This window comes from Melanerpes formicivorus, unplaced genomic scaffold (genome assembly GCF_026170545.1).
Source record: "Melanerpes formicivorus ecotype bairdi unplaced genomic scaffold, bMelFor1.0.p_v2 SCAF_73, whole genome shotgun sequence".
Taxonomy (NCBI): domain Eukaryota; kingdom Metazoa; phylum Chordata; class Aves; order Piciformes; family Picidae; genus Melanerpes; species Melanerpes formicivorus.
Genome location: NW_027142425.1, coordinates 2,887,067 through 2,914,755, shown reverse-complemented (window position 1 = coordinate 2,914,755; position 27,689 = coordinate 2,887,067). Strand labels below are relative to the sequence as shown.

The window sequence follows — 27,689 nt, the reverse complement described above, 5'->3', positions numbered from 1 at the left end:
GGATGGTTAGTGTGAAACAGAGGAGGCTGAGGGCAGACCTCCTGGCTCTCTACAGCTCCCTGAAAGGAGGTTGTGGAGAGGCTGCTGCTGGTCTCTTCTCACAGGTCATTAGTGACAGGACAAGAGGAACAGCCTCAGGCTGTGACTGGGCAGGGTTAGGCTGGACATTAGGAAACATTTTCCCCATCCAGAGTGGTCAGGGATTGGAATGTGCTGCCCAGGGAGGTGGTGGAGTCCCCAAGCCTGGCTGTGTTTGAAGGTGGTTTGGCTGTGGTGCTTGGGGCTATGGTTTAGGGGTGAGCCTTGCAGAGCAGGGCTCTGGGTTGGACTTGGTGATCCTGGGGGTCTCTTCCAGCCTGAATGTTTCTGTGAGTCTGTGAGTCTGTGCTTACATCAATGATGTACCCAGGCAGGTTTGCAGCTGGGGTGAAATCCAGGCTGTCCATGCTGTAGGCTCACCAATGGATTCTCCACCCAGTGTACCAAGGCCAGGCCACACAGAGACCAGACACCAAGCTCTGAGGATTCTGTGCAGGATGGGTGCTAGCAGGCTGATGTCAAGAAGCTGTCAGCCCTTCTGAGACCTCAGCTGGGGCATACAAAACAGCAACCAAGTCACTTCATCACTCCTACACAGGAAGGCAGAGATTTCCCACTCCCTTATCTTGATGCTCCTGCTGTCCTTTGGGACCACCTGGTGCCTAGCCAGGTGTGATCTGCCTCCCCCTCACCACCCCTGCCTGTGGGATCTGGAACCTTTGTTAACCCTTTTCCTTTTGACAGTAAGCGGGGCCTGTCCCAGGGGTGGGGGGGTCCACGTGGCAATTAGCAAAGGAGAAGTGACCAATTTAGCAGTCAGGGGCTTATCTCTTCCTTGCAGGAGGCTCTGCCTCCTTTTAAGCTTAATGTGCCATTATTCCCCCTCCAGGCTTTATCTTGTGAAGCATCTCTCAGTCAATCTTCCAGCGCTGCGGTCTTCCTTTAGCCTGCTGCAGGCTTCCTGGCACACAAGAGCCCGGTTCATAGCTGGGGCAGACAGTGAGTCACAGCAGCAGGCTGGTCGATAATGACAGCGGCAACAGCCCGCAAGAGGCAGCGGCAGCAGCTGGGCAGCCGCCAGGCCACGGCTGGGGGGAGGAGGCTTTAGCTTGGTATGGAAGGTGGTGCAGCCCCACCGGGGCATCCGTAGGAGATGCTCCAGACTCCCTCCGGCTGCTGAGACCCCACCTGGAGTACTGCCTCCAGTTCTGGAGCCCCTATTGCAAGAGGGATCTGGAGGTGCTGGAAGGTGTCCAGAGCAGGGCCAGGAGGATGAGCAGAGGGCTGGAGCTGCTCTGCTGTGAGGCCAGACTGAAGGAGTTGGGGCTGTTCAGTCTGCAGAAGAGAAGGCTCCCAGGTGACCTCATTGTGGCCTTCCAGGATCTGAAGGGGGCTCCAGGAAGGCTGGGGAGGGACTGCTCAGGATCTAGGACTAGGGGGAATGGAATGAAGCTGGAGGTGGAGAGATTGAGGCTGGAGGTGGGGAGGAAGTTCTTCCCCATGAGAGTGGTGAAGCCCTGGAATGGGTTGTCCAGGGAGGTGGTTGGGGCCCTGTCCCTGGAGGTGTTTAAGGCCAGGCTGGATGAGGCTGTGGCCAGGCTGATCTAGTGTGGGGTGTCCCTGCCCATGGCAGGGGGGTTGGAACTAGATGATCCTTGTGGTCCCTTCCAACCCTGACTGATACTATGATACTCTTGGGGCTGGCTCTGCAGGGCAGGGCAGGGCAGGGCAGTGCCTGCCCTCCCTCCTGCCTCTCTGTGGGACACAGCACTGGGCAGGATCCGTCTCTGACACGGCTGAGGTGGGGATTGCAGTTGGTCCTGGCACTGGCTTGTGCCATCTGCCTGCTCCCCCTGCATCCCTGCAGGACCTGTGCCTTCCCAGGTGCATTTAATACAAGGCTGCAGGCATGGCACAGAGCAGCTGAGCCCACCCAGAGCACAGAGCTGCTCTGGCAGCAGGGAAACCTGAGCCTTATCCTGAGCAGGAGCCAGGGAGAAAGGGGCAGCAGAGATTAAAGCAGGCCTTTGACCTGGGATGGGCTTCATCTGTCAGGATGGAGATGGTGATAGCCAGGGAGTGGCAGAGCAGCAGGATGGGCAGCAGGAGCCCTCTGCAGCTGGCTTAGGGCTTGGCCATGTATGGCAGAAACAGTTTCAGCACCTTTCACATCACCATCTAGCTGTGTGCCTCCAGGGATCAGGTAGCTTAGAAGGTGGTGACAGAGCTCTGCAAGCTGGCCAGGGAAGGCAGTGACTTGTCTGAAGAGTAATGAACACTTGGGTGGCCTTTGGGACCAGACTGTTTTTTCCCCCAAGGTGTGACTGTGTGTGGCCAGGTACCACAGCAGGGCTTGGGCTGGAAAGGACCTTAAAAATCCATGGGCAGGGACAGCTTCCACTAGAGCAGGCTGCTCAGGGCCTCATCCAGCCTGGCCTTCAACACCTCCAGGGAGCATCCAGCAGCATCCCTGGACAATCTGTGCTGGTGTCTCACCACCATGAGCTGGGAAACAAATCTCTGGGAATCCAGACAGATGCACTCCAGAGCTCTGCCTGAGTCTGAGCTGAGCAGCAGCCAAGGTTGGGGGGTTCCCTCCCAAGGCAAGATGGTACCCCCAAAACATCTGGGGCTCTGAGGTGGTCTCCAGGGCCCCCACAAGAGGGATCCCAGCATTCAGGATGGCAGCTTCCCAGCAGGTGCAGCTGCTCAGCAGTCCCAGTTAGGGTCAGTGCTGGAGCTCCTGCTGAGGCTGAGCTGAGTGCAAGGCAAAGTGATGCAGGTTTGCCTCCCAAGGCAAGGTGGTGCCCCCAGAACTCCTGGAGCTCTGAGGTGGTGGCCAGGGCCTCCACGAGAGCAACCACAGCATTCAGAGTGGCACTGTCCTGAGGGCACAGGGGGCTGGGACCAGTTAAGGCTGGTGCTGGAGCCCTTCCTGAGTCCAAGCCAAGTGCAAGTGCAGCATGGAGTGTTCCCCACCCAAGGCAAGGTGGCTCCCTGTGAGGACTCAGTGGCACTGCTGTCTCAAACCCACCTGTGGCACAGCTGGGCTGATGGCTTCCATGGACCTCCACAGAGCTGGAGGAGAGCTGCTGGCCTGGCAGAGTGGCTTAACAATGCCAAAGGAATTCCTGTGGAGGGCAGAATTCCCTCTTTGCTTATGGCAAAACCTCTGCAACAGCGCCACGGACAGGCCAAGGGCAGGCACTGCACTGGAGAACCGCCCAGCAGCCTGAGAGCTGGGGCTGTTCAGCCTGGAGAAGGCTCCAGGGAGACCTCAGAGCAGCCTTCCAGGACCTGAAAGGGCTCCAGGAGAGCTGGGGAGGGACTTTGGACAAGGGCTGGGAGTGACAGGCTGAGGAACAATGGCTTTGAGCTGGGAGAGGGGAGACTGAGGCTGGAGAGGAGGAAGAAATTGTTGAGAGTGAGGGTGGGGAGACTCTGGCACAGGTTGCCCAGGGAGGCTGTGGCTGCCTCCTCCCTGGAGGTGTTGAAGGCCAGGCTGGATGAGGCCTTGAGCAGCCTGGGCTGGTGGGAGGGGAGGTTGGAACTGGAGGATCTTTCAGGTCCCTCCCCCTCTAACCCATTCTGTGATTATCAGCTGCTCCAAACACACTGCTGGAGAGCAGGTGGCTTCCAGGGCAGGGTGGAGAGATGCAAAGGCTCTGCTGCAAGTGACAGCACCTTTATCCTCAGAGTTTCCTCCCTCTTGGTCCAACCCCAAGTCCTAACACACCTCCTGTGCAAAAGTGTTCTGTAGTCCCCTGGAAGTAGTTACCATTTGTTGTGGTCACTATAAACCCTTTGAGACCTCTCACCATGAGGCTGGGGAGGGGGCTGGAGCACAGCCCTGTGAGGAGAGGCTGAGGGAGCTGGGGTTGTTCAGCCTGGAGGAAAGGAGGCTCAGGGGAGACCTCCTTGCTCTCTGCAACTCCCTGAAGGGAGGTTGTAGCCAGGTGGGGGTTGGAAACCAGCACCAGAACAAGAGGACACAGTCTCAAGCTGTGCCAGGGGAGGTTTAGGCTGGAGGTGAGGAGAAAGTTCTTCACTGAGAGAGTCGTTCACCATTGGAATGTGCTGCCCAGGGAGGTGGTGGAGTCCCCATCCCTGGAGGTGTTCAAGAGGGGATTGGATGTGGCACTTGGAGCCATGGTTTAGCTGCCAGGAGGTGCTGGGTGACAGCTTGGACTTGATGCTCTCTGAGGTCTTTTCCAACCCGGTTGATTGTGTGATTCCTGCCAGGTGGGGAGGCAGGCCAGGGGGCCAGCCAGGGAGGCAGTGGAAAGAAGATACAGGCAATGCTCATTCTTTACTCTGCTCTTTACTACAAATATATAAAAAACTGAAGAGAAACCACCTGCAGGATCTTGCCTATATGAAAGTTATGAAACAGTTTGTACTTTATACACAGAGTATGTACACTGGGAGGGGGAAAGGTGGGGGTCATCCATGCAAATTTAATGGGGGGGGGTTGGGGGGGTGGAGAGGAACCCCAAAAACCTATTTACAGGAAAATAAAGAAGAGAAAAAAAACCCAAACCATAGTAGGAGCTTTCCCCCTCCCCCCCCAAGCAACATGAGGTTGGAAGCTCCAGCCACAATGGAAGACCTGAAACAAACAAACAAAAGCACTCAACCCAGTGCTGTACAAGTGGACAACCTTCAGAAGGGTGGAAGATGCACTCTACAAGCATGTGGAAGGCAAAGCAAGGACTCCAGAAGCACTACCCAAAGGTGGGGCAAGTATATACACAAAGGCAAGCAGCTGTGGTGCGAAGCTCTCCCCAGCTGCGCCTCAGCACCGCTCCTGTCCCCTCCTGCTTGGCTGCATTGCTGCCTCTGAGCCTCAGGAGCACGAGTTACCAACCACAGTGAACTGATTCAGCTGGGAAGCAACCCCAGTCCCCTGGCTCTGCACATCACAGGGTGGTGGAAAGCATTCAGCACCCCCCCAAGGCTTCTGCAGTGCCTGTGCCTGTGCCTGCCCCTGGGAGAACCGTGGAGTTGTTCTGGCTGGAGAAGACCTTCGTGATCACAGCAGCCAAAGCCTTCAGCTCCTCCTGGGGCAACAGCCAAGGAATGCCCCCAGCTGCAGCAAGGCCCAGTGCAACACCTCCATGCACAACTGCATGGGTGGGGCCAGCAGAGCCAGGGAGGTTCTCCTCCCCCTCTGCCCTGCCCTGCTGAGACCTCACCTGCAATATTGCATCTAGCTTTGGGCTCCCCAGTGCAGGAGGGACAGGGATCTGCTGGAGAGTCCAAGGGAGGGCTACAAGGATGCTGAAGGGACTGCAGCACTGCCTGGGGAGGAGAGGCTGAGAGCCCTGGAGCTGTTTGGTCTGGAGAGGAGAAGACTGAGAGGGATTTAATCAATGTCTATCAATATCTGAGGGCTGGGGGTCAGGAGGGAGGGGACAGCTCTGCTCAGTTGTGCCGTGGGATAGGCCAAGGGGTAATGGACGGAAACTCCAGCACAGGAGGTTCCACCTCAAGATGAGGAGGAACTTCTTCCCTGTGAGTGTCCCAGAGCCCTGGAGCAGGCTGCCCAGAGAGGTTGTGGAGTCTCCTTCTCTGCAGCCTTTCCAGCCCCATCTGGATGTGTTCCTGTGTGACCTGTGCTGGATTCTATGGTCCTGCTCTGGCAGGGGGGTTGGACTGGAAGATCTCCAGAGGTCCCTTTCTGTGATCCCTGTGATGTGGAGAGCAGAGCCCTGCAGATGCTCCATGAGGACAATCCATATTTAACAAGCAGCAGTTCCCATGCCAGGGATGGCACAGCCCAATCCCAACCCCACACAGCACTCCTGGACCATTTTGCTGCTTTGCTCAGGTCTCCAAGTCAAACAAACCAATAACGAAAATCATCCTTCTCATTCTTTCCAAATACTCTCTGCTTCACAACCTGCCTCTCTAAAATGATTGTTGACCCCTAAAAAAATATAATAGAAAGGATTGAAAAAGAAAAGGGGCAAAAAAGAAAGGCAAAAAGGAAAGGATAAAGTAAAGGCAAAAAGGAGACAAAAATAAAGGCAAAAAAAGGGGAAAAAAAAACCACGGGAAAACATAAAGGAAATAGTAAAGGCAAAAGAAGAGGCAAAAAAATAAAGGCCAAAAAAAGGAGGCAAAAAAAGAGGGGGGGAAGGGGCAAAAAAAAATGGGGAGAAAAGAGGGGGGGGGAAAGGGGTGGGGAAAAGAGGGGGGAAAGGGGGAGGGGAAGGGGGGGAAGGGGGGGAAAAGGGGGAAAGGGGGGAAAGGGGGGGAAAGAGGGGGAAAAGGGGGGGAAAAAGGGGGGGAAAAGGGGGGGAAAAAGGGGGGAAGGGGGAAAGGGGGGGAAAGGGGGGAAAAAGAGGGGGGAAAAGGGGGGGGAAAGAGGGGGGGAAAAGAGGGGGGGGAAAAGAGGGGGGAAAAGAGGGGGGGAAAGAGGGGGGGAAGAGGGGGGAAAGGGGGGGAAGGGGGGAAAGGGGGGAAAGGGGGGGAAGGGGGGGGAAAGGGGAGGAAGGGGGGGGAAAAGGGGGAAAGGGGGGAAAGGGGGGGGAAGGGGGGGAAGAGGGGGGAAAAGAGGGGGAAAAGAGGGGGGAAAAGAGGGGGGAAAGAGGGGGGAAAGAGGGGGAAAAGAGGGGGGGAAAGAGGGGGGGAAAGAGGGGGGGAAAGAGGGGGGGAAAGAGGGGGGAAAGAGGGGGGAAAGAGGGGGGAAAGGGGGGGGAAAGGGGGGAAAGAGGGGGGGAAAGAGGGGGGAAAGAGGGGGGAAAGAGGGGGGAAAGGGGGGGGAAAGGGGGGGAAAGGGGGGGAAAGGGGGGGGGAAAGGGGGGGAAGGGGGGAAAGGGGGGAAAAAGGGGGGAAGGGGGAAAGGGGGGGAAAGGGGGGGAAAGGGGGGAAAAAGAGGGGGGAAAAGAGGGGGAGAAAAAGAGGGGGAGAAAAGAGGGGGAGAAAAAGAGGGGGAGAAAAAGAGGGGGAGAAAAAGAGGGGGAAAAAGAGGGGGGAAAAAAGAGGGGGAAAAAGGGGGGAAAAAGAGGGGGAAAGGGGGAAAAGGGGGGAAATAGGGCAAAAGAATAGGGCAAAAAAGGGAAAAAAAAGGGCAAAAAAAAAAAAGGGAAAAGTAAAGGCAAAATAAGAGGCAAAAAATAGGGGGGAAACCAAGGGGGGGAAACCTGGGGGGGGGTGGAAACCAAGGGGGGGGACACCAAAGGGGGGAAACTAGACAAAAAAAAAGGGGGAAAAGAAGGCAAAAGAAGAAAGGAGAAGGAAATGCTCCCCTGTGCCAAGCACTCCTTTGCAATGACTGACAGCAGGCTGTGGCTCGGTCACAACCCCCAGGGCAACTCTGCTCTCGCTGCAGCCATAGACCCACAGCATCACTTAGGTAGGTAGAGACCTGTTAGGATCATCCAGTCCAAACTGGAAAGGTTCCCAAACCACTTACATGTCCTGCCACTGGGAGCTGCTCTCCTCCTTTAAGATTGGATAAGACACTGAAGTAAGCCCTGGAAAGATTGCCCCCCACCCCCCCCACCCTCCCTTTTGTTTGCTCCTCACGTTTTAGGATGCCAAAATGTGCAGGGAGAAGCCACATTAAAAACTCCTCCTTGAAAAGGCAATTGGCTATAAAGCATTTGAACTGCAAAGGGCTGATGAGGTCTTTAGTCTTACACTGGAGGAAGAAATTCCTTAGAGTGAGGGTGGGCAGACACTGGCACAGGTTGCCCAGGGAGGCTGTGGCTGCCTCCTCCCTGGAGGTGTTGGAGGCCAGGCTGGATGAGGCCTTGAGCAAGCTGGGCTGGTGGGAGGTGTCCCTGCCTGTGACAGGGAAGTTGGAACTGGATGAACTCTCAGGTCCCTTCCCACCCAACCCAACCCATTCAATGATTTTTCTAACAACTCCATTTTCCTCCCACAGAAATTAACTTAATCAGAGAGCTCAGCTTCTTTTGCCTCCCCTGGCTGGAAAGGGGGGAGCAAAACAACCAAGATCCAACCCAGTGAGGGAACAAATGCACAGAACCACCCACCATTTGATGACAGCACCTTGCCAGAGTCCTCCTCTGTGAAACACTAAAGACAAGGAAAAGCAAAGCAGCTTTTGATTAGGTGAGAAAGACAGGAGCCAGAAGTGCCCCTGGGCAGGGGCAAGCTGAGGATCAGTCTCAGCTGACCACCGAGTGTTTTCAATTTGAATAGGCAAGGTGAAAATGCCCTTCAAGAGGAAGATGCCCTTTCTACTTTACTCTCATACTTGTACCAAAAGTCCCTGTGCCACAGCACTGCTGGTTCAAACCCCCAGCTGCCCTTCCCCTTGGCTCCCAAGCTGTGTGTGCTGCAGAGGGAGCAAGGAGCAGCACCGCCGGCTTGAGTCACTGGGGTGGGAGGTGACCACACAAAGCTGGTCAGAGCCATGGGGCAGCCCTCCCTCAGTGAGGCTCTGCAGCTCCTGGAGCAAGCCTCCTGCCAAACAGAGCAGGACCTGGGGGTGCTGACTGACAGCTGCCTAAACATGAGCCAGCAGTGCGCCCAGGGGGTCAAGAAGGCCAAGGGCATCCTGGCCTGCATCAGGAAGAGTGTGGCCAGCAGGAGCAGGGAGGTCATTGTGCCCTGTGCTCAGCACTGGTTAGGCCACACCTTGAGTCCTGTGTCCAGTTCTGGGCCCCTCAGTTTAAGAAGGACACTGAGAGACTTGAAGGTGTCCAGAGAAGGGCAACAAAGCTGGGGAGGGGTCTGGGGCACAGCCCTGTGAGGAGAGGCTGAGGGAGCTGGGGTTGCTTAGCCTGGAGAAGAGGAGGCTCAGGGGAGACCTCATTGCTCTCTACAACTACCTGCAGGGAGGTTGTAGCCAGGTGGGGGTTGGTCTCTTTTCCCAGGCAAGCATCACCAGAACAAGAGGACACAGTCTTGAGCTGTGCCAGGGGAGGTTTAGGCTGGAGGTGAGGAGAAAGTTCTTCCCAGAGAGTTGTTAGCCATTGGAATGTGCTGCCCAGGGAGGTGGTGATACTGTGATACTACATCCTTTGCTGGTGAAAGTTAAAGGCTGGCAAACATCAGCTCATCTGCTGCTCTATCAAGTGAGGTCTGTGCTGTCCCTGGTGTTTGCTTTCAGCTTGCACACACATTTAAAAGCATTCTGGGGTCTCTGCAGGAGCAGGCATGATGCACAGAGGGGTTCCCTTCAGAAGGGCACCAGACAGGTCAGTGTGTGTTTGCTGTGACAAAGCCAGAGGGTACTCAAAGAGCAGCAGCCAGGTACCCTGCCCATGTTCCCCACCGAACCAGCAGGGCTTTCCCCAGCACCAGGAGAGAACTCCCCAACACACCCAGCCTTGGGAGAGCAGAGATGCCAAACTCCCTGTCACTGTAACCTCTGCACCTGGGGACTGGCCTCCCTCTGCATGAAGTAGCCACAAGCACTTCCTTCTATCTCTATTCCCTCTCAAGGCTTCTGGTTCTGAGGTGCTTCACTGTGAAATGGGAGCATTCTCTCCTTGCCAGCTATGCTTTGCCTTTCCCATTCCTGGTCTTGGCCTCTTTGAATTGCAAAGGGTCCCCTGCAAGCAGGAAGTATGTCACCAGCTTTGTGTGTGCTGGGCTGCTGCTCTTGTGTTCCAAGCAGAGGTCACAGTATCACAAACACCACCCTGCATTATGGAGCAGAAAAAGACATTTGATTTACTAACACAAAGCCATCCTCTCCCTGCAGAAAGCACTAAGCAGTCCCAGGAGCTGCTTTCAGTTGAGCCCAGCTGGATTATCAATGTGCTTTCTCTCCCCACTGGTATTAGATACAGCAGCACCTTCCCCAGCAGCACTGCAGAGCAGCAGAGCTGCTGCCTTCGCCTCAGTATGGAGCAGACACAGGGAAGCTTTGTACAAAGGCTTGGAGTAAAAGGCTTTGACACTCTCCATCAGCACTGCAGCAAGTGAGGGCTGCTGGACACAAGAAAGACATGGAACTGTTGGGGAGCATCCAGAGGAGGCCACCAGGATGCTGAGAGGGCGGGAGAACCTCCCATATGGGGACAGGCTGAGAGAGTTGGGGCTGTTCAGCCTGGAGAAGGCTCCAGGGAGACCTTAGAGCAGCCTTCCAGGACCTGGAAGGGGATCCAGGAGAGCTGGGGAGGGACTTTGGACAAGGGCAGGGAGTGATAGGATGAGAAACAATGACTTTGAGCTGGGAGAGGGGAGACTGAGACTGGAGGAAGAAATTCTTTCCAGTGAGAGTGGGGAGACTCTGGCACAGGCTGCCCAGGGAGGCTGTGGATGTCCCCTCCCTGGCAGTGTTCAAGGCCAGGTTGGATTGACAGGATGCTTTGGGTTGGAAGGGACCTCAAAGCTCATCCAGTTCCAACCCCCCTGCCATGGGCAGGGACACCTCCCCCCAGCCCAGGCTGTTCAAGGTCCCTTCCTGTCAGTACAAGCCCTTGTCACAAAGCTCCCATGTGTCTTCTCAGTACTGAGGAGAAGGCAGAAGCTCTGCTGCATGTTTGCCATTGCCTCCAGCTCAGGTGTTCCATAAATCAGACAGGTGAAATCTTTCCTGAAGCCAAGAGCAAAACGTGGGTCAGCTGCAGTGGAGCTGGGAGTTGAGATGGTGGTGAATTGCTGATGAACCATGGCCTCCTCCTTCATGGTTTCAATGCTATGCCTCCACATTTCATGACAACCTTCTTGGCTCCATTTGGAAGGCCTCCAGACATGTGGGGATAGATGGTGCCCACTCAGCAGTGCCCCAGCCAGCACCCTGGCTGTGCTGTGAAGTGTTGGTGAGCCCCTGGGTGGGAAACCACCACACTCCACAGCCAGTGCTGTCATGCCTCTGCTTGAAGACCTCACAATGCCTGGGCCATTACTGCTGCAAGGACAGACCATTGCTGCTTGACACACTGCATCCAACCACCCAAGGGGAGACACAAAGTACCCAAGGGCAGAAGCTCTGCCTGCTGACTCACTCTGATGTTCAGTTGATGCCACATCACTGCAGTGACTCTGGATAGCCCCTGACTAACAACAGCAGCTCTGAAATTCCATAGGAAAACTAAATCCAGCTTCCTAAGGCTTTTAAGGCTGACTTTCTGTCACCTCCCCAGTCAAAACTGAGCAGCCACAGTAGGGAGTGGGTAGGTCTCTTGTTTTTAACCATCCTACCAGCGGTATCAAGAGTTTAGCAATGACACTGCATCCAAAACAGAGTAGGAAAAGAGACTCTCAAACATGCTAAATGTTGGAAGCAGGGATGCTGGAATCACAGCAGCTCACCAAAAGGTAGAGGAAAAAGCAAAGTGGGATGCAGAGAAGGGCAACAAGGCTGGGGAGAGGGGCCTGGAGCACAGCCCTGTGAGGAGAGGCTGAGGGAGCTGGGGTTGCTTAGCCTGGAGAAGAGGAGGCTCAGGGAGACCTCATTGCCCTCTACAACTACCTGAAGGGAGGTTGTAGCCAGGTGGGGGTTGGTCTCTTCTCCCAGGCACCCAGCACCAGAACAAGAGGACACAGTCTCAAGCTGTGCCAGGGGAAGTTTAGGCTGGAGCTGAGGAGAATGTTCTTCCCAGAGAGTTGTTAGCCATTGGAATGTGCTGCCCAGGGAGGTGTTCAAGAGGGGATTGGATGTGGCACTTGGAGCCATGGTCTAGTCATGGGGTCTGTGGTGACAGGTTGGACTTGATGATCTTTGAGGTCTCTTCCAACCTTGGTGATACTGTGATGCTGTGTGATAATGAAGCATGTGAAGCCAAGAGAGGTGATTCTGCCCCTCCTCTCTGCTCTGGTTAGAACACATCCAGATTACTGTGTCCAATTCTGGTGCCCCCAGTACACAGACATGGAACTGTTGGAGAGAGACCCTCCCCCGTGGGGACAGGCTGAGAGGGTTGGGGCTGTTAAAGTCTGGAGAAGAGAAGGCTCCAGGGAGACCTTAGAGCAGCCTTCCAGGACCTGAAGGGGCTCCAGGAGAGCAGGGGAGTGCTGGGAGTGAAAGGACAAAGGACAATGGCTTTGAGCTGGGAGAGGGGAGATCAAGACTGGAGATGAGGAAGAAACTGTTGAGAGTGGAGGGGGTAAGACACTGGCACAGGTTGCCCAGGGAGGTTGTGGATGTCCCCACCCTGCAGGTGTTGAAGGCCAGGCTGGATGAGGCCTTGGGCAACCTGGGCTGGTGGGAAGTGTCCCTGCCCATGGCAGGGGGGTGAAGCTGGATGAGCTTTCAGGTCCCTTCCAAGTCAAGCCCTTCTCTGCCTCTCTGGAGTCACAAGGTCAGTACACAAATGAAAGGCAGATACTGGGAACCCAAGTGGCAGGGAGAGTGGACAATTTATTTCCTAGAGAGAACAGCAGCAGCTTCCAGAGACTGCTTTAAACATAAAGCTTCAGATTAAAGAGTTCTTTAGCATTTCAATTTGCAGTTGCTCCTCCAATGACACAATAGTTAAAACAAATACATGGGGAGAGCACTGTTAGCAAGGCTTCAGCTGCAGAAAGATGAGGCACTGCAGACCTTTTCTCAGGCTGCTCCAAGGGTGCTTCCATCTTTGCAGGACTGAAAAGGAAGCCTCGGAAGAGCCATAATTATCCTTCCCTGCTAAGGCTGAAGCAAGCCATAACCATTTCCAAGGAAGAGCAAAAAGCAAGACTGTTTCCAGCAGCTTTGTGGGGAAGAACACCAGAGTAATAAAAAGTTGTTATTTTAGTCTTTTTCAGAGTTGGCAATGAAAAATGGATATGAAATTAATGCACTCAGAAATCAGCTGATCTTAAACCCCCCTACAGGCTAAGCATCTGCCAGGCTCCATCAAAGGAGCTCTTCATGGAGCTGGGGTTGCTTAGCCTGGAGGAGAGGAGGCTCAGGGGAGACCTTCTTGCTCTCCCCAACTCCCTGAAGGGTGGTTGTAGCCAAGTGGGGGTTGGTCTCTTCTCCCAGGCAAGCATCACCAGAACAAGAGGACACAGTCTCAAGCTGTGCCAGGGGAGGTTTAGGATGGAGGTGAGGAAGAAATCCTTCCTGGAAAGAGAGGTTGACCATGTGATGCCCAGGGAGGTGGTGGAGTCACCACCCCTGGAGGTGCTCAAGAGGGGATTAGATGTGGCACTTGGGAGCCATGGTTGAGTTGTCAGGAGGTGCTGGGTGACAGGTTGGGCTTGATGATCTCTGAGGTCTTTTCCAGCCTGGTTGATTCTCTGCTTCTCTGACTCATGTTTACACTCTGATACAGGCTGACAAATGTAGTTCCAGTAGGGGGAAAAAAAAACCAAGTTACTTTCAGCTCAGAAAACATCTAAGTGACAATGACAGAGTAGTGCAGGGCAGCTCAAGGCTGATGAGTGGAAATGACAGCTGACAGTCAGCAATTAATTCTAAGGCTAAGACCATGAGGCTGAGCTTTGTGGCAGCTGGCAATACCCTGGGCAGGGATTTAAGCCAATGGCTGCTTCTTTCTGAGTGGTTCTGCTCTTCAGCTGTAGCAGACAACAAGCACTCAGCTGGATGACTGACATGACTCTTTTCACCTCAGTCTGACTCTGCAGATATTGCTCTCAGTGATAAGCAGGGATTGAAGTTGTTCAAACAAACAACAGAAGTCTCCTGTGAATGCTCTCAAACCCATTACACAGACAGGGAACACAGCATTCCAAAGGTCACAGCAATCCAGTTGCCTTAAGCCAAAGAATTCAACAACTACTTACATAACCCAGGGTTTACTTCTAGGACTCTGCAAATGAACCTGGCTGTTGGCCTCTCCATCAGCAGAGCTCTAAGAAAACTCTGTCTCAACAACAGAATGGATTTTCACTCTGAGACACGGCTCAGCTTGTTTCATACAATCACAGAATGGCCTGGCTTGGAAGGGACCTCCAAAGCTCATCCTCTTCAACACCCCCCTGCAGTCAGCAGGGGCATCCTCAACTAGATCAGGTTGCCCAGAGCCCTGTCCAGCCTCACCTTGAGTATCTCCAGGGATGGAGCCTCAGCAACCTCCCTGGCTAACCTGTTCCAGTGTTCCACCACCCTCATGCTAAACAACTTGTTCCTAACATCCAATTTAAACCTATTCTTCTCTAATTTCAAACCATTGGGCCACATCCTCTCATTGCAGGTCTTTGCAAACAGCCTCTCTCCAGCCTTCTTGGAGCCTCCTCCAGGTACTGGCAGGCTGCTGTTAGGTCTCCTCCAGAGCCTCCTCTTCTCCAGGCAGAACACCCCCAGCTCCCTCAGCCTGTCCTCATAGCAGAGCTCCTCCAACCCCCTGAGCATTTTGTGGCCCTCCTCTGGGTCCTCTCCATCAGCTCCTCATCTTCCCTACATTGAAGGCTCCAGAGCTGCACACAGCACTCCAGGTGAGGTCTGAGCAGAGCAAAGTGGCAGAATCACCTCTCTGGATCTGCTGGCAATGCTGCTTTGGATGCAGCCCAGGATCAATGGAAGTTAAAGTAATTTACCTTTACAACCCAAAAGTGTTATCAGAAAAAACACCACACAACTATGTTTTCCTCTCAGCTTAAGGACTGAAATAAAGGAAATAAGGAGTAAATTATATCCCTCCCTCATTCTTTGAGGAGTTGTATTACATGGGGTCTTGATTAACTGGCAAAGAACAAGATCAAACCCTCACTGAGCACTTGGCAAACATGTCCCTCAATCAACATTAACTTAGCATCAAAGAAACAGTCTGTGACTGGCAGCACTTTTGGGGTTTTGTTAGAACCACAGAATTGTCAGGGTTGGAAGGGACCTCAAGGCTCAGCCAGTTCCAACCCCCCTGCCATGGGCAGGGACACCTCACACTACAGCAGGTTGCTCAAAGCCACATCCAGCCTGGCTGCAAACACCTCCAGGATGAGGCTTCCACCACCTCCCTGGGCAACCTGTGCCAGGCTCTCACCACCCTCATGGGGAACAACTTCTTCCTAGCATCCAATCTCAATCTCCCCACTTCTAGTTTTGCTCCATCCCCCCCAGTCCTATCCCTCCCTGACACCCTCAAAAGTCCCTCCCCAGCTTTCTTGGAGCCCCCTGCAGATCCTGGAAGGCCACAAGGAGGTCTCCTGGGAGCCTTCTCCTCTCCAGAGTGCACAACCCCAACTCCCTCAGTCTGTTGGGTGTGTTTGTTGCTGTTTTTTGTTAATACAAACAGCTTTATTACCAAAATCAGGACCTCATTGGCAGTTTGGCTGGAGGAGAACCTGAGTGTGCATGGTTCCACCATGTTCTCAACACCCTGAGACTTTGTGCAGGAGCAAAGAAATGCAGGACAAGAGAAGTTTCCAAAAACCACCACAGAGGAAACAAGGAATAAGCTGGGGTATCAGAGGGAGGTTGTGCACAATGAGAGTGGTGAAATACTGGAACAGGTTGCCCAGGGATGTGGTTGAGGCCCCAGCCCTGGAGGCATTCCAAAACAGATCTGGGGTGGCCCTGGTCAGCCTGTTCTAGTTGGAGATCACAGCATTGTGAGGGTTGGAAAGGACCTCAAGGCTCAGCCAGTTCCAACCCCCCTGCCATGGGCAGGGACACCTCACACTAGATCAGGTTGCCCAGGTGTCCCAGCTGACTGCTGGGTGGTTGGGCAAGATGACCTTTGAGAGTCCCTTCCAAGCCCATGCAATCTGGGAAACGTTTTTCCTTGTTCACATGGATCCAGACACACCTCAAGCCTCAGCACAGTGACACCTGTACAGACTGGTCTGTGTGTGTGACAACAGTTCCCTTCAGCACCTGGAAAGACAGAACACTGCTACTGCCCAGCTAAGTTATGGATGGACCTGTGGAAGCAAAAAAAACAGCCAGGAGTGTTACACCAAAACCTGAAAGTCACAGCATAAACCTGAGATGTTTGGCAGATAGATCCACATGTCCTCAAAGACCCTGCATGCACCACTAGTCCTCAAGTTCTGGGCCCCTCAATTTAAGAAGGATATTGAGACACTTGGGTTGGCATCACTCAGGATGTTTCTTATTACTGGTGAAGCTGATGGGGGGAAAAAAACACTCCACAGAACCAAAGAAGAAATCAAAAGAGAGAAGGAACATCTAGCCACACCTTAGGCCACACCTTGAGTCCTATGTCCAGCTCTGGGCCCTCAGTTTAAGAAGGACATTGAGACACTTGAAGGTGTCCAGAGAAGGGCAACGAGGCTGAGGAGGGGTCTGGAGCACAGCCCTGTGAGGAGAGGCTGAGGGAGCTGGGGTTGCTTAGCCTGGAGAAGAGGAGGCTCAGGGGAGACCTTATTGCCCTCTATAACTACCTGAAGAGAGGTTGTAGCCAGGTGGGGGTTGGTCTCTTCTCCCAGGCAAGCAGCACCAGAACAAGAGGACACAGTCTCAAGCTGTGCCAGGGGAGGTTTAGGCTGGAGGTGAGGAGAAAGTTCTCCACAGAAAGAGTGACTGGCTATTGGAATGTGCTGCCCAGGGAGGTGGTGGAGTCCCCATCCCTGGAGGTGTTCAAAAGAGGCTTGGATGTGGCACTTGGAGCCATGGTTGAGTTGTCAGGAGGTGTTGGGTGACAGGTTGGACTTGATGATCTCTGAGGTCTTTTCCAACCTTATTGATTCTCTGACTCAAGCCTTCCTCACCCTGTCAAGATCTCTTTGTCCCAAGCAAAGAAAAGTAGACAAACTGGGGTTGGTTTTTTTTCTCCTCTTTTTCTTTTCAAGTCCAACAATACATTAAACCAAAGGAAAAAAAAAAATAATATGAAAGAAAAAAAAAAGGTGATTAGGTGATTCTCAAATTAAATAGCATAAATAAAAAAGTATTTACAGGAACCCTTCTACTTATTAGACAAGAAGCCCCAAAAGGTCAATTGTGCAAACTTAACCCAACATCCCAAAACTGTGAAGTTATGACTTAAACCTTCAGTTTTACAAAAATGGAAGGGGAGGAGGGGGAGAGGGGGAGGAGGGGAAAAAAAAGGACCTATTAAAAGCTTTAAAAATTCCCCTTTTCCTCTATTTTGAAAGCAAGAGATTTCCCCCCCCCCCCCAAAAAAAAAAGATGTTGAAGACTAGGAAGAGTTATCAGTTACACAGGCACTTCACATGTAAACAATCTACAGGACCACTGGAAATAAACCCCAAACCCAAACCCAAATAAAAGAAAGGAAGGAAAATATTTGGCACCAACCTAGAAGAAGAGACTCCTTAAATGAACGTGTCCTTTCCCCACTGCAGACTGCTCTGGGCAGTCACCAGACACTCAAGACTAAACACTGGCAATGTCAGAGAGGTGTGGAAGTTACAATCAGGAGTGCAAAACAAGAAACCCAACCCTTAAGGGAACAGCAATTCTCTCTCTCTCTGGGAGAGCCTTCCCAGCTGTACCACTGCACCACCACCACCACCAGCAGCAGCAGCAGGTTCTGCTCTTGCTCTGAAAGCAACTGGGTTGGCTTGAAGGATGAAGGTGTGGAGGGGGGAGGTATGGAGGTGGCTGTGCTTTGTACTTCTGAAATACTTCAGGCTTTTTGCCATGTAGGAAAAGGAATCCAGCATTTCACTGTGACACTGGGAGACGTCCAGCTCTGAACTGAAATGAAGTGGAAAGAGAACTCGGTGCTACCACAGCCTCCTTGTGCATCCCATCACAGAAGAAAAGGAGAGTGAGGATGGTCTTGTAACTGGCAGCTGGCTCCAAGCTGTTCACTTACAGCTCCAAAGGAAGGTCCTCAACAGCATCTGGACAGAGACAATGGTCTTGGATGGCTTGGATGCTCCCCTGTTGGAAGCTGAGCTGCCCCAGAGCAATCCAATTGAACACATGGAATGGTTAGGCTGTCTGGCTTCCAAGAAGTCATGTCACATGGAGGAAAGCTGAGATACTTTCAATGCAGGCAGCTCAAGCAGGGCTTGAACTGTGAGGCCAACCTTCACCAGACCCCTTTCTTCCAGAATGTGATGAGGCAAGCAAAGTCTCTCCTGCAAAATAAAGCAGTTTGTGTATCAGGCTTCATGAAGCTTCGCCCCAGGGCTGGTAACATTCTCTCTGAAGAAGAGAAGATGCTAGGGGGACCTTAGAGCTGCCTTCCAAGACCTGAAGGGATCCCACAGGAAGGCTGAAGAGGGACTTCTCAGGAGGGTGTCTAGAGACAGGACATGGGGGAATGATTTGAAGCTGAGGCAGAGCAGGGTTAGACTGGAGCTGAGGAAGTTTTCAATATGAGGGTGGTGAGACACTGGATCAGGCTGCCCAGAGTGGTTGTGGATGTCCCCTCCCTGAAGATGTTTAAGGCCAGGTTGGAAGAGGCCTTGGGCAACCAGGTCTAGTTGAGAGGTGTCCCTGCCCATGGCAGGGAGGTTGGAGTAGCTGTCTCTGAGGTCCCTTCCAGCCTAAGCCACTCTATGACTCTGTGAAGTCACAGGTCCAGCACTGCAGGGCTTATACAGCAAATGCCTGTGGCTATAGGTTTCACACTTAGCTCTCTCATCTAACAGAATGGTCAGAAGCTAATTAGTGCAGCACTTAAGAGATCTATCAGAAGATACACAAAAGATTGCTTATTTCTAAAGCCAAAGGCTATTCCTTTCCATAATCAAAGCAAGAATAAACAGGCTGGTGGGCACTGCTGGCTCAGTGGCCTACCTGCCCTTTCCCTTCTCTTGCAGGCTTAGTATCAATTTTTCCCTCAGGAAAACTTGGGAGTGTTGATAAACTGGGTCCTCATCCACAGAATCCTAGAATGGTTTGGGCTGGAAGGGACCTTAATAAAGATTACCCAGTTCCAACCCCTGCCCGTGGCAGGGACACTTCCCACCAGCCCAGCTTGCTCAAGGCCTCATCCAACCTGGCCTTCAACACCTCTGGGGTGAGGCACAAACAGCATCTCTGGGCAACCTGTGCCAGTGTCTCCCCACCCTCACTCTCAAGAATTTCTTCCTGATTTCCAGTCTCAGTCTCCCCTCTCCCAGCTCAAAGCCATTGTGCCTCATCCTGGCACTCCCAACCCTTGTCACAAGGCCCTCCCCAGCTCTCCTGGAGCCCTTCAGATACTGGAAGGCTGCTCTGAGGTCTCCCTGGAGCCTTCTCTTCTCCAGGCTGAACAGCCCCAACTCTCTCAGCTGTGTCTGGTCAATGTTAAAAGCCTGTTGCTCCCTGAATTAAGCTGCCCCCCTCCCCCTCCCCCCCCCCCCCCAAGCCTCAGCTGCCCTTTGCTATGGTCATGAAGTGAAGAAAGCCTTTGGCCTACCTGTGGCACTCCCAATTTTTTACAAGCATCGAGGAAGTTTTCAACGTTTCTTCGGCACTTGGCCATGCTGAGTTTAGGCTGTAAAGACAGGGCTGTTAGATCTTCATCACCCCCTGGGGAAGGGCTGTGCAGTCCTGATGCACATCCCACTGCTAAACCACCAAACAAAGCCTATGGAGGCCAAACAGCACGAGAACAGCTCCGGAAAGAAAACCCCCGAGCCGCCTTTGGTGCTTTGTGTGGAAAACAACAAAGGGAGGGAGGAGTGAAAGCAGTGAGTGTGGCAAAGCTGCTGCATGGTGGTTGGAAGCTGGGAAGAGCTTGGGGTTTTTCAGGTGGGAGGCAACACCAAGGACTTACCACTGCAGGGGAGGGGACGTGGATGCTGGCGACGGAGCGCGGTCTGATGTGGTTGGCTAAATGGCAAAGCACGACCCCGTCCATCAGCGCTGCTCCGATGTCATCTGGCAGGATCACCTTCAACCTTGACTCAAGATTCTGGGCAAAAAATCCAACAGGATAAGTTCCTACTCATCTTCAGTTTCAAATCCAGGGGATTTTGAAGCTTTCAGGTTAAGGGGAGATAATGCTGAAGGGAATGGAGTCACAGTCGCAGAACTGTCAGGGTTGGAAGGGACCTCAAGGCTCAGGCAGTTCCAACCCCCCTGCCACGGCCGGGGACACCTCACACTACAGCAGGTTGCTCACAGCCACAGCCAGCCTGGCTGCAAACACCTCCAGGCAGGAGGCTTCCACCACCTCCCTGGGCAACCTGTCCCAGTGTCTCACCAGCCTCACCTTCCCTACACCCAATCTGTCATAGAATCAGTAAGATTTGAAAAGACCTCAGAGATCATCAAGTCCAACCTATCACCCAACCCCTCCTGACTAACTAAGCCATGGCACCAAGTGCCATATCCAAGCCTTTTTTGAACACCTCCAGGGATGGGGACTCCACATTCCCTTGGCCAGTCTCTCTTTCTGGGAAGAACTTTCTCCTCACCTCCAGCCTAAACCTCCCCTGGCACAGCTTGAGACTGTGTCCTCTTGTTCTGGTGCTGGGTGCCTGGGAGAAGAGACCAACCCCCACCTGGCTACAACCTCCCTTCAGGCAGTTGTAGAGAGCAATGAGGTCTCCCCTGAGCCTCCTCTTCTCCAGGCTAATCAACCCCAGCTCCCTCAGCCTCTTCTCACAGGGCTGTGCTCCAGATCCCTCCCCAGCTTTGTTGCCCTTCTCTGGACACCTTCAAGTCTCTCAATGTCCTTCTTAAACTGAGGGGCCCAGAACTGGACACAGGACTCAAGGTGTGGCCTAACCAGCGCTGAGCACATGGCAGAATGACCTCCCTGCTCCTGCTGGCCACACTGTTCCTGATGCAGGCTGATGAAGGTGTTAAATGGATGATGTGCCTACAGAGATGCCCCTGTACAGCTGCAGGGCCTGCAGAGCTTGCTGGCAGGGGCTGGAGGGGTGTGCCAGAGCCAGCCTGGCAGCTTGGGTACGCACGTTGCGCAGCTGCCTTATCTGCTCCCGCTCCTCCCTCAAGTGCTCCATCTTCCTCCGCATGGTGAAGCCAGGGTCCACCGCTCCGTAGTCCTGGCGGGAGGCACGGCTGAAAGCTGTTCAACAGCACTCATGTTAGTTTGGAGAACTCCCTCATTTCAAACCTTGCAGCCACTAAAATCCTTCCAGCAGATAGAGAAGTGGGAGGAAAGCTGCAGAGCTTCTCGGTATTTGGGGTCTTGATCACAGAATGGCCTAGGCTGGGAGAGGCCTTACAGATCATCTACTGCAACCTCCCCTGCCATGGGCAGCGATGCCTCTCAACTAGCCCAGGTTACTTAAAGCCCCATCCAACCTGGCCTTAAACATCTCCAGGGAGGGGGCATCAACAGCCACTCTGGGCAGCCTGTTCCAGAGTCTCACCACCCTTGTACTGAAGAACTTCTTCCTCAGCTCCAGTCTAACCCTGCTCTCCCTCAGCCTCAAACCATTCCCCCTTGGCCTGGCTCCAGACACCCTCATTGGAAGTCCCTCTGCAGGATCCCATCAGGTACTGCCAGGCAGCCCTAAGGTCCACCCCGGAATCTTCTCTCCAGGATGAACACCCCCAGCTCCCTCAGCCTGTCCCCATGGCAGAGCTGCTCCAGCCCTTGGATCACCCTTGTGGCCTCCTCTGGCCTCACTCCAGCAGCTCTGTGTCCTGCCGGGGACACCAGAACTGGAGGTGAGGTCTGGGCAGAGCAGAGCCCAGGGGCAGAGTCCCCTCTGCTGCCCTGCTGCCCACACTGCTCTGGCTGCAGCCCAGCACACAGCTGCCTGCTGGGCAGCAGGAGGCACTGCTGGCTCCTGGGGAGCTGCTCAGCACCCAACACCCCCAAGGCTTTTTCTGTAGGGCTGCTCTCAACCCACTCTGCACCCAGCCTGGATTGGTGCCTGGGGCTGGCCCAGCTGCAGGACCTTGCCCTGTGACTTGTTGACCCTCCTGCAGCTGGCCCTGGCCACTTCTCAAGCCTGTCAAGATCCTTCTGGATGCCACCCCTGCCCACCAGTGAGTCCAGCTCAGCACACAGCTTGGTGCCAGCAGCAAACCTGCTGAGGCTGCCTCAATGCCACTGCCCATGTGGGTGACAAAGATGTTAAACAGCACTGGACCCAGAACAGACTCCTGAGGCCCTCCACTTGTCTTTATGGTCAGAAAGCCTTCAAAGGGCACTTCTATTACTTAATAAAACAGTGGCAAATAAAAACTCTTCCTAGCAATGCCACTGAAGCATCCTACATCCTGAAGCATTTGACCCCATCCTTGTGAGTCAAAATAAATCAACACTTACACCTTCAGTACTTTTTATGTTGCTCCTCACAGTCTGCATTTTAGCAAGAGACCAAACAACCCAAAGCAGCAGAAGTTGGATAGATCCTCTTGAAATCCCTGGTCTGGTTCTACATAGGCAGTGTGCGTCCAGGACAACACAGCTGCTTGCTACTGACAGTGTCTATGGAGCATCTCAAATCACACAGATTTGGGCTTGTAACTGAGGAACAAAAAGCCTTTTGCTTTCCCAGAAATCAGTGAAAGGGCTGCTGCTGTTTTATTGATGTGAACTGGCAGTGGCTCCTAGAAAACCTGCTGTTGCACTGAGAAAAGATGGGCTGAAAAGTCCCAACAAGCCTCCTTCCTCCTATCAGGTCTGCACCCTACTGCACCCAAGGACACAGAGAACTGGGAAGCCTCTGGATGATCCCAGCCAGGCACATCCTGCTACACTCAGCTAACCTGTCTCTGGCACAGACCTTTCATGCAGCTGCTTACACATCCTAAATGCCTCAGGAGCCCTGAAGAAGCCATTTGCATGACCTCAGCCAGACCTACTGAGGGCTCACAGGCTGGTGTTAAGGAGGTGGAGCTTTGCTACCATAAACACCACCTGAAAGTGAACTGAGGACTTGAGATCATTCTTTCTTAATCAAACTTGAAGGCAGACTGTTCCCTTAAAAACAGAGCCAAAGGACTACTCAGTGGCTTTTCCAGCTGTTGGCATCCAGTATTCCCAGGGACACTTGCAAACAAAGGAATGCTGCAGCTGCAAAACAAACTGAACTGTTTCTACCTAGGCTTCAGGGGACTGCAGGTCTGATTGAGACCAAACAGCTTCCTCATGAGGGCATGGCAGAGCCTTGACAGAGTGAGGGTGCAACAAAGGATACCACCACCACACTCCTGGCAAAGCTCTCCAAAAACCTTCCTCTCTTGAAGCCCTCCTGCCTCAGCTACCAGGTCTCAAGCACAACTGCAGGCTGTTGGCCTGTTCTTTGGCTAAATAGGCACAGAAGGAATCAGTGGGGGGAAACCCAATCATTAAAAAATCATTAAGAAGAAATCCCTGTGCAGCTTGGGGAACTTTCCATTATTCATCTGCCTAAACAGCTGTCTGCATCTTCCCCAGCACTCTGCTTGTGAGCACTGCTCTGAGTGGATTGCTGTACTGTGGCAACTCTTCATACTCCTTCCAGCTCGTGCATCTGCCATCCTTACCCAGCCCAGGAAATAAACATCTGTTCCATCATGCTATGGTAGAGGAGAGCAGCTTACCTGACCTTGGTTTGAGACCAAATGGACCATGAATGTTACTCTCTGTCCTTTCATAATCCTGTTAAAGAAGAATAATCAAGTCAATTTTCTTCCATTTATCAAAGGAATTCACTTCTGCTCCCATCAAGATTGTGTTTAAATTGTCCTGGCCTAAGAGAAGTGACTCCTCCTGCTTAATGCACTCCTTGCAAGTGGGCAAAACAAAGTAACCTCACTACACACAGATAAAACTGTCTTGCTGAGGAGGAAAAGCAGCACCAGATGAACCAGAAATCTGCTCTAAAGCATTTCAAGCATTCTGTGTACAGAGTTCTAGGCCAGCTGCAATGCAAATATCCTCCCCCAAAGCTTAGCATCAAAATACTTCTTCAGAAGTGTTTGCTTTCAATTAGGAAGATCAGGTTCTGCTCATTTCACCAGCTAAAGAGAGAGAGGCACTCAGTCATTTGGTCTGCACAGGAGACACCCTTCTTCCAACTCATTTCACTGTTTTGGGAGATGCTCTCCTCCTCCTCCCTCAATGTTCCTTACTGCCACAAAGTAGAAGCCTTAGCAGTCTTTGGTGTGCTTGATTCAGAGCTCAGCAGTGGAGTGTGGCCTCAGTGAGACTCCAGGGGTGTGCTTTAAGAAAGAGAGCATCCAGTGAAGGAAGCTCAAGGCTGTACTGCAAAGGCAACAGCCAGAACCATGAAGGATGCAGCTCCCTGAGGTGTCAGCAGCTCTGTGCTCCCTGTGAAGTTCAGTTTTAAGTTTCACATTTCAGGTCCACTCAAAAAACCCTCTGGGTGGGTGGTGGCTAGGGGGCACCTTCAAAAGAGATGTGATTTGTGCTCTTGGCTCTTTCCATAAGATAATGGAGAGAGAGCAATGCACCTTTCCACACACCAGTCAGCAAGAAGCAATCCAGGAAGGGTCAGACAGTTGCAGAGGCAAAACAAGGAGGATTATCTGCCTCTAGTTTCTCCCTGTTCTTGAACTGCTATCATGATGAAACCTTCCTAACTTCAGTTTGTAAGCAAGCTAGCAGCTTTCTCCCTGCAGGGAAAGCTTGATGACAAGCAATGAGCACAAAGAAAAGTGGGTTGAATGGAAAAAAAACAAAGCCACAAACTTGTACCTCAGACGACACAGGAGACTGTGGGGACACATTAGTATGATCACTGTCTTGCTAAAAAGAAACCAAAGAGGTGAAATTACAAAACTGGAAAAAAAAACAAACCACCAACATGGCAGAACAAGAAACACCACATTATGAACTACACAATAGATGAGACACTGAATGTGGGCCAGGTGGGGACAAACTGGCAGCGGCTGCGTTTCAAACCACGCACGGCAAAGAGAGGCTGCGAGTGGTGGTGTTGAGTGCTCTACAGCCTCTCCACTTCACACTGATTGACTTCCCTATTCCCAATGCAAGCAAGGCACAGAATGTATCTGGCTGGAGGAGACCAGATCAGGTTGGAAAAGACCTTGGAGATCATCAAGTCCAACCTATCACCCAACACCATCTGATCAACTCAACCATGGCACCAAGTGCCTCATCCAGGCTCTTCCTAAACACCTCCAGTGATGGTGACTCCACCACCTCCCTGGGCAGCACATTCCAATGGCCAATCTCTCTTGCTGGGAAGAACTTCCTCCTAACCTCCAGCCTAAACCTCCCCTGGCACAGCTTGAGACTGTGTCCTCTTGTTCTGGTGCTGAGTGCCTGGGAGAAGAGACCAACCCCCACCTGGCTACAACCTCCCTTCAGGGAGTTGCAGACAGCAAGAAGGTCTCCCCTGAGCCTCCTCTTCTCCAGGCTAAGCAACCCCAGCTCCCTCAGCCCCTCCTCACAGGGCTGTGCTCCAGACCCCTCCCCAGCTTTCTTGCCCTTCTCTGGACACCTTCCAGCATCTCAACATCTTTCCTAAACTGAGAGGCCCAGAACTGGACACAGGACTCAAGGTGTGGCCTCAGCAGTGCTGAGCACAGGGCACAATGACCTCCCTGCTCCTGCTGGCCACACTCTTCCTGATGCAGGCCAGGATGCCATTGGCCTTCTTGGCCCCTGGGCACACTGCTGGCTCATGTTCAGCTGCTGTCAATCAGCACCCCCAGGTCCCTCTCTGTTTGGCAGGTCTCAGCCACTCTGACCCCAGCCTGTAGCTCTGCATGGGGTTGCTGTGGCCAATGTGTAGAACCTGGCACTTGGATGTGTTCAATCTCCTGCCCTTGGACTCTGCCCATCTGTCCAGCCTGGCAAGGTCCCTCTGCAGAGCTCTCCTACCCTCTAACAGATCAACTCCTGCCCCCAGCTTGCTGCCATCTGCAAACTTACTGCTGATGGACTCCATCCCCTCCTCCAGATCATCAATAAAGATATTGAACAGGATGGGGCCCAGCACTGGTCCCTGGGGCACACCACTGGTGCCTGGCTGCCAGCTGGCTGTGGCACCATTCACCACCACTCTCTGGGCTCAGCCTCCAGCCAGTTCCTAACCCAGCTCAGAGTGCTGCTGTCCAAGCCAGGGGCTGACAGCTTGGCCAGGAGTTTGCTGTGGGGGATGGTGTCAAAGGCCTTGCTGAAGCTGGAAGAGATCACCCAGTCCTGCTTTCCCCAAAGCCATGGTTTTGGAGGCCTTTTTAAGACTCGAGGAGCACAATCCTTATTTCTACCATGGCTCTCTCTGGAGTGCCAACTTCACTGGAGTCTTCAGCAGCCAGCCTTCTCCTGTTCTGTGAGTGTAGCTTGTAGGTGTTCAGAAAAGACCACTGATTGAAACATTTGCTGACATACATTGGGTTTTCTTTACCCACTGACTCACCTCATCGTTTTCATTGCCACTGGAGCTCTTCCTGGAAGACTTATACTGCAAAACACAAACAAGGGCTGCTGTTAAAAGGGAAGCATGGATTGCATCTCAATTTAAATGGGCTGGTATCATTCCAGATGTTTCTTATTACTGGTGAAGCTGATGGGGAAAAAAAACACCCCACAGAATCAAAGAAGAAATCAAAAGAGAAAAGGAACATCGAGCCACACCTTAGGCCACACCTTGAGTCCTGTGTCCAGCTCTGGGCCTCTCAATTTAAGAAGGACACTGAGAGACTTGAATGTGTCCAGAGAAAGGCAACAAAGCTGGGGAGGGGTCTGGAGCACAGCCCTGTGAGGAGAGGCTGAGGGAGCTGGGGTTGCTTAGCCTGGAGAAGAGGAGGCTCAGGGGAGACCTTCTTGCTCTCTCCAACTCTCTGAAGGGAGGTTGTAGCCGGGGGAGTAGCCATGGCACCAAGTGCCTCATCCAGGCTCTTCTTAAACACCTCCAGGGATGGGGACTCCACCACCTCCCTGGGCAGCACATTCCAATGGCCAATCTCTCTTGCTGGGAAGAACTTTCTCCTCACCTCCAGCCTAAACCTCCCCTGGCACAGCTTCAGACTGTGTCCTCTTGTTCTGGTGCTGCTTGCCTGGGAGAAGAGACCAACCCCCACCTGGCTACAGCCTCCCCAAAAAAAAACCCTAAAAAAACTCTTTAGCTGCAAGAATGTCTCTGAGCTTCTTGGCCTGCGCTGGTTTCCCTAGCATTGAATTTCTTTGAGCTTCCCCAGCATTCCACAAGCATGTCTGATGGCAAAGACTCAAAAGCCAATCTCTTAATTGACTCATTTAATTTTTAGCTCAGTCTAGCACAGGTCACAATTCTTCTGTTTCTCTACCATACCTCAAACTGAATTTCACCCTAATGCTGCTCTGACTTTAGATCTGCTTCACAGCCAAGCAGGCAGTGACATCTGGTGACCAATGGTAGCTGTAACAGCAGAAGTGAACCAGAACATTTCCACTCTAAAAATCACAGAATTGCCAGGGTGGGAAAGGACCTCAAGGCTCAGCCAGTTCCAACCCCCCTGCCATAGGCAGGGACACCTCACACTACAGCAGGTTGCTCACAGCCACAGCCAGCTTGGCCTTCAATACATCCAGGGATGAGGCTTCCACCACCTCCCTGGGCAACCTGTGCCAAGCTCTCACCACCCTCATAGGCAACAACTTCTTCCTAACATCCTATCTCAGTCTACCCATTTCTAGTTTTGCTCCATCCCCCCCAGTCCTATCACTCCCTGACACCCTCAAAAGTCCCTCCCCACCTTTCTTGGAGCCCCCCTGCAGATCCTGGAAGGCCACAATTAGGTCTCCTTGGAGCCTTCTCCTCTCCAGACTGCACAACCCCAACTCCCTCAGTCTGTCCTCAGAGCAGAGCAGCTCCAGCCCTCTGCTCCTCCTCGTGGCCCTTCTCTGGACACCTTCCAGCACCTCCAGAGCCTTCCTGGCACAGAGGCTCCAGAACTGGACCCAGAGCTCCAGCTGTGGTCTCAGCAGAGTGGAGCAGAGGGGCAGAATCCCTTCCCTGGCCCTGCTGGCCAC

General features: G+C 53.0%; 1 protein-coding gene across 4 annotated transcripts in view; it reads right to left on the bottom strand.

The window, feature by feature from the left end:
• Nucleotides 1-16,633: 16,633 nt before the first annotated feature.
• LRCH2 (leucine rich repeats and calponin homology domain containing 2) overlaps nt 16,634-27,689 on the bottom strand; it is a 65,205-nt gene continuing 54,149 nt past the window's right edge. For 2 of the 4 annotated variants that reach the window (XM_068163650.1, XM_068163652.1), the window contains 7 exons: nt 26,095-26,139; nt 24,405-24,455; nt 23,288-23,345; nt 20,701-20,813; nt 19,554-19,691; nt 19,194-19,271; nt 16,634-17,925 (listed from right to left, as the gene is read on the bottom strand). In XM_068163650.1, coding sequence (XP_068019751.1) covers nt 17,806-17,925; nt 19,194-19,271; nt 19,554-19,691; nt 20,701-20,813; nt 23,288-23,345; nt 24,405-24,455; nt 26,095-26,139 — 603 coding nt within the window. In that variant the 3' untranslated portion in view covers nt 16,634-17,805. The remainder of the gene's footprint in view (nt 17,926-19,193; nt 19,272-19,553; nt 19,692-20,700; nt 20,814-23,287; nt 23,346-24,404; nt 24,456-26,094; nt 26,140-27,689) is intronic. The other 2 variants (XM_068163651.1, XM_068163653.1) reach the window with 1 other exon arrangement.